General features: G+C 49.7%; 1 protein-coding gene across 1 annotated transcript; it reads right to left on the bottom strand.

Annotated features, from left to right (window-relative positions):
- Window positions 1-522: 522 nt before the first annotated feature.
- On the bottom strand, window positions 523-8,157 carry CRYGN (crystallin gamma N). The gene is made up of 3 exons (XM_066314230.1): window positions 7,650-8,157; window positions 5,741-5,886; window positions 523-750 (listed from the first exon to the last, which is right to left on the bottom strand). The coding sequence occupies exons 1-3, from the start codon at window positions 7,956-7,958 to the stop codon at window positions 615-617; spliced, it is 591 nt and encodes a 196-aa protein (XP_066170327.1). The 5' UTR covers window positions 7,959-8,157; the 3' UTR covers window positions 523-614.
- Window positions 8,158-12,071: the final 3,914 nt, after the last annotated feature.

Consider the following 12,071-nt stretch of genomic DNA (forward strand, 5'->3'; position numbering starts at 1 on the left):
AAGGGTCGAGGGAACAAAGAGAAGGTTTTGTGCCTTCAGGCTTGGAGGTTTTTTTTAATATGTATTTTTAATGTGTACTGAGCTAGAGTAACTCAGGATGAATGGTTGCTTTCACCTTTTTATCAAGACCAGCATGTCATGGCCAGACAGACCCCACAAGTCACTCAGCTATGATCCTCACGTGTGTCCTCACATGGCCTCCAGTGGCTCTGCGCCTGCACTCCCCACCCATGTGTGCATCAACGTGACCCCCTCCAGGCATCAGGAGTCAGCTGGAGCCATCACATGGTGGCCCTGGTCGGGGCAGAGGGAACATGTCAGACCACAGCCACAACGGCAGGCGTGTTCCTAGATCTGCTTGTCACCACCAGTTCTGGCCCATCCTCCCATATCCTCCTTATAAACCACTGCAGAATAAGGAAGCAAATCCACAGCCTGAATCAAGCTTAGAAAGATTACCAGCCTCTTCTCTCTTGAACTCGTGTCAGTTACGGAAAAAAAAAAGTGCTTGTAGCCAACAGCTGGTGTTTGACAATTTATTCCAGGGGTCAGTGAGTGGAGAGGAGGGTGATGCTCAGTGTCAGCAGGCCATGGCTGGCAGGGTGAAAGCTCAGCTAGAAGTAGTTGACGACTCTCCTGATGGACTGGACGCTGGCGCTGCGCGCCTGCCACTCGTTGAAGCTGCTGAACTCTCCGCGCTCCACCACGTACATGCGTCCTCGGTAGTTGGGCTCCTCGTACAGCACCCACCTGGGCACAAAGGGAGGCTCACCTGGGACCCAGCCCCGTGCTCCTGCAAAGTGCCCACGCTGAGGGGTGCATTCAGGCCCCACTGCAAACACCAGGGCTGGCTGCCAGTCCCAGCCCGCACACAGAAATGCTCCCGGTGGAGTTCCCTGTGGGTGTTCCCCCTGCTCCCCACAGCGTGGCCTGGCAAATACCCACAGCCAGATTGCACCTGGCCTTTGGAAGGTGTTTTGGGTTACACCAGCAATAAAGCTTGGCCCCGAGGGCTCCCTGCTTCACATTACTGTAGGAATGGATCTCTCTGAGCTTCACCATGTGCAACAGAAGCAATTTAATAGCATTTGATAGTGCTAAAGAAGGACATGAATCCCCTCAGCCCCTGCATAAACCCCTTTTTTAGGGACTGTAAGGAGAAACATGCAATGCTTGATGGATGTTCTGCCTCTTTGAACTGACCATTACCTCTGATGGGAACCATATTTAGTAATTTCTCTGTTAGTAATTCCTAATGGCCTCTTTGATGCTTTCCAAGAGAGCAGGGCTTGGCTTGGTTATCTTTATCTCTACATCCAGAGTTAACGACAACTTTCCCTTGGAATGCAGTTAAATGGATACAACATGCAATAACTTTGGTGACTTTGGTATGCCTGACTTTTTCACCTGGCTTGGCTGCATTGTTCTCCATTGCCCTGGCTTGTGACACGTCTTTCTCCATTTGAATGTCAAGTCAGGAGCAATTCTGATGGTCAAGAAGGACAATTTTGCTGCTTTTTGCTGCCTTAACTTCACATGATTTGACTGTGGCCACAAGTGTCACCCCTCTCCTCTGTTTGAGTCTCCCATGCTCCTTAACCACATTTTGCCCTTGCTCTGACAGTTTTACAGTCAGGATTCCACCCTGTCATTGATGAGCTGCTCATCGCTGCCTCTTTCCTCTCATCCCCATATTTTTTAAGATTTTATGAGGATCTCTGCTGCTTTTCTCATCTATTTGTTCAGCAATGACAGCAAGGAAGAAATGCAATCCTCCAAATAATTTGGCTTCTGTGGTCTGTCGTTGCAGGAATCCAGCTGGGATATTGGGGTTGGGACTTACTGTATGTGGGATTTCCAGGGAGAAACTTCTTCAAGTATTGGAGGGGTCAAGGACTGCTGGGCTTTAAGGGTCAGACAACAGCTGGTGAACTCAGATCAGTCTAACCCAAAGCAAAAAGCTGGGGGCTTAGGAAAAAAAAGTTGTTTATAAAACCAGCCACCCACGGACATTATTTAAAAAACAAAACAAGAAAAGTTTGGGTCTTTATTCAAGGCACCTTACAGGTTCCTTGATGTATTTGTCTTGTGTTTCTGAGAGGACATGAGGTGGGACTGTGGTGGCCTCTTCTCTCAGATCCCTGTGCAGGCACAGGACCAGCACATGGATACCAGCATGGAATACTGTGCCTTGGTTTTGTGGAAGAACATCCTGTAGTATCAGAGCCCTGTGCATGGCATCGCTGACACGTGGTTCCTACAAACAAACAGCCTCATTCTCTGGCATTTGTTGCAGCCAGATTATATCCAAACTGGAATTTCAAAGTCATCCTCAGGCTTTTCCTTTGGTGCTCACTTTGCAGCACGAGGGGAAGGCTGCCCATTGTTCACTTGTGAGTGTAGTGTGTCCCCACCACATATCCCAATGTGCAGTGACAGAGTGTCCTCAGCTTAATTAACAACAATTTAAAATTTTTTCCTCCTCTTTCTTTTCAGCTCTGCAGCTCTAGGACATCTTTCAACAACAGGTGGACCCAGGGGAATAGAGCAGGGGGAAGAGCAGCCCCTCACAGTCACTGTCTTTCCCAAGATTTCTGTCCAGACACATGGTTGATGTGTCTGCACCATTACACGGAGGGAATGGGACAGGCTTTGGTGTAGATGGAAGCAGACTGAGTGACCTGGTGTGGTGATAAGAACCCCCGCTGGCTTGTTCCTCTGCTTAGGGGAAGGCTGAAAAAACCCAAACTCCAAAGGGATAAAAGGAATAGCAGGAAGATGGGAGAGAAGTGTGTTGGCAGTGCAAGGTGATGAGTGAAGGACTGTATGGCTTACTTAGCTCTTCCTTTATTGCCTAAAATTTACGTTCTCTGAGACCATCAGCAAGAGGGGAAATCAAGTCAGTCAGGAGCCCAGAAAACAGTAAAAAAAAAGAGATGATCCTGTCCTCAAGCCCAGCATGGGAGAGCTGATCCAGGCACATAGCACACAGCCCTCAAACATCTCAGTGCTGTGTTTCATTAGCACATAATCCCAGAGGACATGGGAATAAAACGCTCATGGAACCAACTCAAACTTCATAAGCCAAAACTGGCTGCTCAAACTGAAAAACGAGGAGAGGAATGCTGTAGCATCAGCCTGAATCAAGTAGGAGGCTTTCAGTGGAGCTCAAAGTCATTCATTCTCCATGCAGGACTTGAGCAGGTCCACGGGCAGGTATTGCCTTTGCTGGGAAATATGTGATGTTCATTGGGCTGCAGCATTTGGGTACCTGTTCTGCTTTGTATTTCACAGCCTGACTGCAGAACAGCTACCAAACACTAATGAATGCTTCAGCAGAATAAATGGTTGGTCTGGTTCTCTCAAGTTACTGCACTGTGGTGTAGAAAAGCTCTTTTTGGGGTATTCTCTCCTGGACCACAAGACAAATTCAGCTTTTTTAAATTGTTATTTCTAGGCCATCCTCTGTGGAGTGGCTGAGGCACAAAGGGGGGGGCAAGAACCACACATCTTCATCTAAAATCAGATGATACCATATGTGATACTGGAGCTGGCTCTGCCCGTGGGACGGGCTAAGCCACTCACCACAAACCTGCAGCAGCTTCCGAGGAGGCGGTGACACCTCAAAACTGCTCCGAAATAGCAATTCACTGCCAGCATGGCTTAAACAGCTTTGCCATCACCCTTTTTGGGTGTGAGGGGTAGCAATTGCCCAGCCCAGAAGGGAAGGTGCTGGACCCCCTCAGGCTCACCAAGCACCATGCCAAAGGGCAACGTTTGTCTCCATTCCCGTTTCCAGATGATCCATCATCACTTCCCGCAGGCACAGCCACCTCCACAAAGCGCAGGCAGCAACTTTTTATCAGCACATGACACCATCCATGGATTTTGAAATGGAAACAAATATTTCTGTATCCAAGAGATGTCGCATTGTGGGAATTGAGGGTGAAAATCACGGAGAGAGGCTGTGGCTGAAACTCCCTTTGTCTCCACTGACCCCATCTCCTCTGCTCCCCAAACAGCCAAGGATGAGTCCTGGAATGGCTTTGCCAGGTTATTTCCAGCACTACCTACTCCTGCAGCACCTCTGGAGGCACCTGAGTTTAGATGGTCCATCCAAAGGAGAAAAGTGGTGCTATAGGGTCCCTTTCTCTGCCTGCTCTCACCTCTCCACAGTGGTATCTCATCCTTCCCTCCCTCCTCCTGCAGCCTGGGACAGCAGGTCCCTCTGCATTGTCCTGCCTTTTAATTGCCTTTCCAGACCTTTCCAGGCATGTCCAACACCGATCTTCCCAGGATCTGAATGTAATGCTACAAACCTCAGCGAGTTTCCTCACCACACTCCTCTCTGCTTTATTTTTTACAATTTTTTTCTTACTATTCATAGACCTTGAGAAGTCCTGTAATGTTAACACGAACAATCCAGACTCCCATGTGAGGGAGAGCAAGCTTTGTGCCCTTTATACATTTTGTAGAGGAGGGGGAAAATCAATCTGAGAAATTCAAGTGCTTGAAAGTTTCTGGGCAGCTTCCCAATTTCTCAAGCTCCAGGCTCTGCTACAGGGACCCAAGCAGTAAATTGGCCCTAAGGCTCTTGCCAGAGTACTCCCTGTCTCCCTCTTGGCTTTGTAGGGTTGGTACTCAAATGCTCAGCACTAACAGGGTCCCTGGTGGGCTCCAGCCATTTCTTCCCATCAGGAGTGGGCAGCTCTGCTCCTTAATGAACTGCTATTGCTTAATCATAACCCTGGATTTTTGGAAGAGGAGACGCCTTGGCTGGATCAGAAAGGGTCCTGCAGGACACTCACTGCTGTCAGGGTGTCTTGAGCTCTGCTGGCAATAACCTTTCCCTATTCTTAGAAAAAAATGGACACAAAGGGTCCAGCATCTCACCCCAGGTGTCTGTGAGCTGCACAATATCCACTCCAGGGCAGGTGAAGAACAAAGTGTCTGTGCTCCCTCCTCTGCAGGGGCTTCCCTCTGCCCCAGTGTCTCCCTCCAGCCACCCTCTGCTTGGCTCTGGGAAGGTGTTATGGCATTCCCCAGCTCCCAGCATGTTTGCAGGGGAATTGCAATTGTCAGACAGAGGAAAGGGGAGACGGACAGATAACAGTCTGACAGAAAGAGAAAAAAAAAAACACAAAAAGGACCAACACCACTGAGAAAATACAAACATCAAGGAAAAGGCAAAACTGACATACTGCCCAGGCCTTCAGGAGCATCTGCAGGGACAGGAGGGTGGGGCTGAGCCTCAGTCTGGGCATCACCACTGCTGTCAGCCCTGTCTTTCAGAGGCACGATTTAATAAGTGAAGGGGAGGTGCTGCTGCCTCCATTTTGCCATCATAGGAAAAGGTGAAGGGTGAAGCCTTTTGCAAAGCAAAAGCCCTGACCTGCATCACCTGGAGCCATCCCTCCAACCTCTCTGAGAGCTTCAGCATGGATTTGAAAGGTGTGGAAGGCAGCCAGGCAGGCAGGAAGGCAGGAAGGTGGGAAGGAAGGAGATGGTTTTAGGCTTCTCGTGGAGTTGTCACACCACTTTGAAACAGCTCTCAGTGGGCAGGCACCAAGATTCACCTTTAACAACAGGCTTAACAACAGGCTTCTAGGCTTTCTCCAGGTGCCCCCAGCACTGACAGGGCTTTCCATGAGGGAGGAGTGTCTGCAGCCCCCTGTCCCCTGCAGTGCCCAGGGGAAGGAGCACAGCAGTGGCTGATGCCAGGACACATGGAATTACTTACGCGCCATCGCCGTACACTTTGAGGGCATTGATGCAGGTCTTGTCCCAGCCCTGTCCCTGCAGGAAGGAGCAATCTTCTGTCAGCTCCAGGCTGGGACCCCTAAAATGGCTCCCCTCGAATATTTCGATCCTGTAATGCTCGCCATGCTGGGGACAAAGGCATTGGAGTCAACACCAAAAAAGCGCAACCAATTATTTCCCTGGCTTTTATAAGACAAAGAGGGAGACAGAAGAGTGCTTTGGAAGGGGAATGAGAAGAGCAATCCAAGCCCACGGGTGCCAGCACAAGCAGAACACACACAAACTCATGCTGCCTCCCAGCACACCAACCATGAAAGCAGCCCAAAATCCTTCATCCCTGTGCCCGGCTGCACCTTCCTGCACTGCTGTCCGCATGCAAACACATCACAGGGTGCCAGTGCTCAGGAACATGCAGCCCCTAGTCCATCTGCAGATCCCCCCCACCAACCCACAAACCCTCCATCCCAAATGCAGCATCACCCGCAGCTCTGATGTTTTGTGCACTCAAACAGGAAAAAAGAAACATATCCTGAGTGTACAAAGATGTTGGACTATTCCCTTAAACTAATTCATATTGCCTTCAGTTTCATCCATAGCTGCTGCTCCTGATGAGTGATGTTGTGCCTTATTTTAGGAAAATAAAAACAGGAGAGGGGAAAGGAAACTTTCCCAGCATCACCGTCGCTGTGTGAGCCCTTGATGGTCACACAACACAAGTTACTCTGGGGAGATCTCCGCAGCCTGCAGCAGAGCTGTGTGGGACAGAGCGAGCTCAAAGGATATTTTTAAGCCGAATTCAAAGAATACCTAAATGCATTTTTCAAACAAACAACGTCAGTGCACGAGAAGGTCGGGCTGGGATGCCAAAGCCCACAGCAGGCAGCCGCCGGCAGCAGCCCAGCGGATACTGTGCCTGAGAAAACATTCCTCCGGGAATCTGCGCTGCACAAACGCCTCAAAGCCCTTGCTGGCATCTCACAGGGAAAATCTTGGGCCAGGAAAGGAGGAGGACATCCTTGTGCTGGCCAGGGTCCAGGGCCTGCGCCAGAGCATCTCTCCACGTACGGATCATGGAGGTGCTTTGGGAATGACGTTACAGACCTGTAAGAGACCCACTGCTGTGCCAAAAGCAGTTTTGGGGCCAGTGAGAAATCCCATCAGCTGCAGCTTGGCTCATCATTGCTCTGGAGGCCCTCAGTGATACGAGAATCAATGGAAAGACCCAACCCATATTCATTTCTCTTTGTTACATTTTAATCTTCCCATTTAAACCTTCCTCTGGACAGTGCTTTTAAAAGCTTGATAAGGGGAAGGGAAAATAATGGGTTTCGTTTAGGATTACCTGGGTCAGAGGCTGGTTTGCAACAGCAGAGAATTCAACTAAAACTTGCAAGGAGCAGCCCTTGGTCTGGTTAGAAAGCTCTCAGGCTGCCCTCTCTCTCCCTTTGGGTACGTGGGGAGATGGAGCTGCTACAGCTCAAACTTGCCTTGGGCAACAAATCTCCTCCTAAATTCCCCCATGAACATCTCAGAGCAGCTTGCATTAAAAGGAAAGGGACATGATACCAACAGGACCATGCCATATCATCTGGAAAACCACGGGAATATTTCATCCTGGTAAAGGCAGTGCATTTCACTGTGAAAGGAAGAAGATGTATCTTCCTCCTGTCTGGGGACACAGGAAACTCTCTCGGCTTTTGTGGCCTGCACAGACCACTCTGAAGGGGATAAACCCACCCAGGAAACTCTTTCCTGCTCAGTAGGACACCCTATTTTCTAAAGAGCACAAATTTTTTATGGCACTTACTCACGAGGCTCCTGTGACCAGGATAAACTACACCCAAGGGTGCTCCGGCTGGGAGAGCCACCACCAGCAGCATCCCACTCACCATCCCGATGGGCCGGCAGGAGCCCAGGTGGTCGCTGCGCCCATTCCAGCGGTAGAAATCGGGATACTCGCCGTGCTCCAGGATGTACTGCTGCCCTCGGAAGTCGGGGTGGTCGAAGCAGACCCAAGCTCCACTCTGGACACAGATGGAGTTCACTCGGTTGAGGAAACCTTGGTCCTGGAAGCTGTTGCAGCTGCCGCAGACGTCCAGCTTCCTGCCCGTGAAGCATTTGCCTTCGTAGAAAGTGATCTGAGGGGAGGGAGGAGAAAGGGCCCGTGGTGAGGAGCAGGGACATGGCCAGACTCCCATTCCAAGCAGATGGGAATCTCTTGCAGATGCATCATTTCAGGCTGGTTTGGGTTATTTTAGCTGCTTTCCAGCAAAAGGAGCACGGCATCGCTGGCATTTTTTCCTAAGAAGCGTATTTGTTTTTCTGGGAACGCAGCGTGTCCCGCGTTTATGACACTTCTCGCCGCCTCGTGCTCGCTCACACATACTTCCAGCAGGAATGTTTAAACAGGAAATTCAGCTCCTTCTGCAGCACCCTCCCCATCCCTGCCACCAGATTTGCTCCCGGGATCACCACTCACGCCACGTCTGCTGGCTCTATCATCCTCATCAGCTCCTTCCACCCGGAGGATGCTCGGGCTCTCCAGCCCCAGGCTGAAAGGGAAGCGGTTGGGTCGTTACTTACTTTTCCTGAGTATTGAGACATTTTCTGCTGGCTGCTATCCAAGACCAAGAGCGGGACCAGCCCCAAACGGCGATGGACAGATGGTTGGACACCCCACTATATAGGGGCCGCCGGGGAGGGGCCGGGCAGGGGCTGGTGTCGAGAGGGCTTTTTAACAAAGCCGCGGGAACCGGGGGCTTTGCGCTTTCCTGCTTCGTAGGCAGAACCGCCGGTAACGGGGCCTGCTGAGTCCGGGCTTTTGATTTTGGGCAGATGATCCCACAAAAGATTTGCTTGGCAGGGCTTTGGTTGATTAGCAGTGCACATTTACTGCTCCTTTTTGGAGGACTTCTTTTTTTTTTTTTTTACTTTTTTGACCTTTTCGTCGTCTTTATTTCTGTTCCTTGTTTCCACCCCCCCCCCTCTGTTTCCCCCTACTTTTCTTTTTTTTTTTACGTCCTTTTTCTTTTTCCTGAGAACAGATAACAAGTAAGTGAGGAAACAGCAGCATCTCTAAGGATGGCATATAATTTCTCTATCTCAGGTTTGCTTTTTCCCAGTTTCTTCCCACCTATTGCAGCGTGGCAGCCAAAAGAAGGTGTCCTTGATGACTCCTCACCAACAAATATTGCACTTCATCTGTCAAACCAATGGTTTCTCATTCAACCTTTGAACCTATCTAAATGGCACCTCTAAAAGCCAAGGGCCTGATCCGCTCCAAAGTGCAGAGGTTGGGCTCACAAACCCACTGATGTTACTCACGAGCATCGTTCTCTCAGGAATGTTTTGATCTTCCAGCACTGAAGCCCTGACTCACAGCTGTAAATCAGGATTAGAGGGACTTTTGGACTATAAAGTTACCATATTAAAGTAACTTACATTGCAGCTATATGGCACCATAAAGTCCTCATCTGTGTTATAAGAATATCCAGAGATTTTAACTGTCATATTCCCAGGACAAATAGCAAAGGAAGCTTCCAGCACATAAACCCCATCAGTTTATACTAACGAGCCAGGCTAGGAAGAGGTAAAGGCAGATGTATGGGGGTGGCCCATGGAGCAGCCTGCAGACACATACCAAGGGGCCACATTAAAAGGAGATTTGTCTTTTATGCTTTTTAATAGCTCTGGAAGAGACTTCACAAGCAGCTCCTGCTCACTGAATCCCCCTCCTCACCCACTGGGCTCCCATCACCTCCCCTTGCTGCTGCCTCTCTCCCTGGACCATCAGGCACACGTTTCAGATCCAAACTCAGATCCTTTCCTGGCAGGTCGCTCCCATCCTCACATGTGCCAGCAGCCCTCCTCTGCTGCCTGGGCTCACCACTTCATCTCGAGATTAAAGACTGCTTCAGGAGAAAGGATGTCATCATTTCAATTAAGATGTAAAAGTTAATAAGTGCGTGTGCAGACACACGTAGGCTGAGCCGGAGGACGTCGCTGACTGGGATGCACTGGAGGAGGAAAGAGGGAGGTGGCACTTTGTGCTGGGAGAGGAAGCACATCCTCCAGCTGATGCAGGCAAACCTGCCCTGGCATTGCAGGAACACGGTTCACACATATGTGCTGTGCTGTGAGGCAGGGAACAATCAAAAAACCCTCTTCTGAGTAAAGAAAAACAAAAAACAACAAACCAACCCTACCCAAAATCTCTTTGAAATGCTGGTACTAATTTTAAGGTGTTAAATTAATCACCAGATGGTGCAGGGAAAAGTGACAGCACGCAGAAAGTCCCACTTGGAAGAGCTGCAGCCAGGATGGGGGACATTAGTAGTGTTCCCAAGAACCAGCCATTCCTTGTGGCCTTGCAGTCAGTGCCCTGGGAGGGAAGGAGAAGGGTCCCTCAGATTCTGAGTCATGGCTGGGAGCACAGTGGGGTGACATTGTCACTGGCATTGGGACTCAGCTCTCCATCCTTTGGGGTCGCAGCTCACACTCTTTGCATTGGCCATGAGCTGTTGGGTGCCTGGAGAGGAAGACCTGTGTCATCTATGGCAAACTGCCCCAAAGCACCCAGGAAAGCAAATACTGCCTCAGGAGATTTTTATGGAACCATAAAAGCCTGGTTTCCTCCGTCTCATGAGGAGATTTTCTTGTTACTCTTAAGGTGTGACATTTAATTCAATGTGAAAGAACTTGATGAATCTGAGATTTGTGCCCAGCTGTCAGATTTCTTAGAAATTGTCCAACAGGTTCAAAAGCTATTTCAGGAGAGATGGAAAGAGGTTGTGGCAATTTTATCCCCATTTCTTTGAGAAACCACATGAAAGATATGAAATAAGAAAGGATCCATCTCTGGAATAAAACAAAAATGGGGACCAGAGAATATGGAACAATGGCAAATCATAATTCCTGGACAAACTCCCTTAACTCTTTGCCAAAGATGCAAAGGCTGCCAATGGAAGAGAGAAAAGAGCAGCCTGAGGAGCCTGTGGCCACTAAGCATTTCAGGCAAGTGATGCTGGGGCTGACCTCGCCTCCTGCTCGTGCCCAGGTGCATCTGACCATGAGCCCCACAACAAAAGGGTTGTGGGCAGCTTCCCTGCACTGTGGCTGCCTAAAGGATGAAACACTGGAAACTTGTAAGTTTGAGGTTTTGGCTTTAACAGTCAAAACCCAAAAATCTGAGATTGTTTTGTGGGTTTGGTTTAGAGGGAGGAATTGGGTTTGATGTCCACAAGGGCAGCTCCAGGCTGTGCTATCCGTGCTGCCCTTTGCTGCCACAAGGCTGAGGAGTGAAGTGGTGAGAGACAATTTGCTCTCCAGATTGTCCAGGCCAGAGCCAGGGGAGCTGAGCAGGGTGTGACTCCTGGAGGTGAATCTTTGAGAGTGACCTCACTTATGTGAACAGGAATATTCCGTGTCAGAGCTTTAGCAGGATTAGCATCCTGCTCAGAGGTACCTCCTACAGCTGGTACAGCCCCACACAAATAACCATTAATGCAGCAGCAGCCAAGAAGTTGCTCCACATCCTCTGAAAGTGCCACACTTCAGCTTCTGGAGGAGCCAGTAATATTTGCAAAGCAGTGTAAGACCTGGCAAGGAAAATCCCTAGCTCAGGGCTTTCAAAACACCACCTTGCTTTGAAAAGCTCATGGATTTTTCACATACCTCAGTATGGGATACTCTGAGCACATTAACCATGAAACCACCATGGGTCTTGCTTTGGCTTGCTGCTGGGAGTGATGAGCACATCCTGTGCTCCTCCTCAGAGCAATGACAGACCCGAATGAGAAACCATCTCCTGACCCAAGGGAGAGTTTCTGTGTGAAATACATGTTGCTTGTTGAAGGCCTGGCCCACCTCACACCAGCTGCCAAAATACCAATTTCTGCTGGTGATTAACCCACTCCCTCATGAGACTGAGTGCACCGTGTGCTGCTCCCAGAGCTGCCAGGGGGACTGGGTACACTGACTGCAGAACATCTCTGCAAAACATCCAACCCACACCCTCACTGACAAAATACGTCACCCGTTGCTGGAAATGGGGATCAGCTGCCAGGCAGTGGTTTGGGGTTCAATGTGCTGCCTTCAGCACAGATGCACTACAACATAAAAATCTCTGGAATATCTCTACCAAGGGTGGCCATCCCACACCCTGAACCACCACCCATCCCATGCCAGCAACACCTCGTGTCACCCATGTGGGGTAAGGACTCCAAAAAACCTCAGACTCAGCAAACCCAGCCACAAAATGATGGATCTGGCCAGGTTCCAGCCAAGAAAAACAGCTCCTCACCTTGGAGAGG

This window comes from Sylvia atricapilla, chromosome 1, assembly GCF_009819655.1.
Source record: "Sylvia atricapilla isolate bSylAtr1 chromosome 1, bSylAtr1.pri, whole genome shotgun sequence".
Taxonomy (NCBI): Eukaryota; Metazoa; Chordata; class Aves; order Passeriformes; family Sylviidae; genus Sylvia; species Sylvia atricapilla.

Bases quoted from the DNA above. Each gene is read 5' to 3' on its own strand.
- CRYGN (XM_066314230.1), bottom strand. From the start codon at position 7,958: ATGGGAGTCTGGCCATGTCCCTGCTCCTCACCACGGGCCCTTTCTCCT. The intron at 5,887-7,649 runs GTGAGTGGGATG...CTTTGTCCCCAG, and splicing joins CCTGCCGGCCCATCGGGATG to CATGGCGAGCATTACAGGAT. The intron at 751-5,740 runs GTAAGTAATTCC...CTTTGTGCCCAG, and splicing joins AAAGTGTACGGCGATGGCGC to GTGGGTGCTGTACGAGGAGC.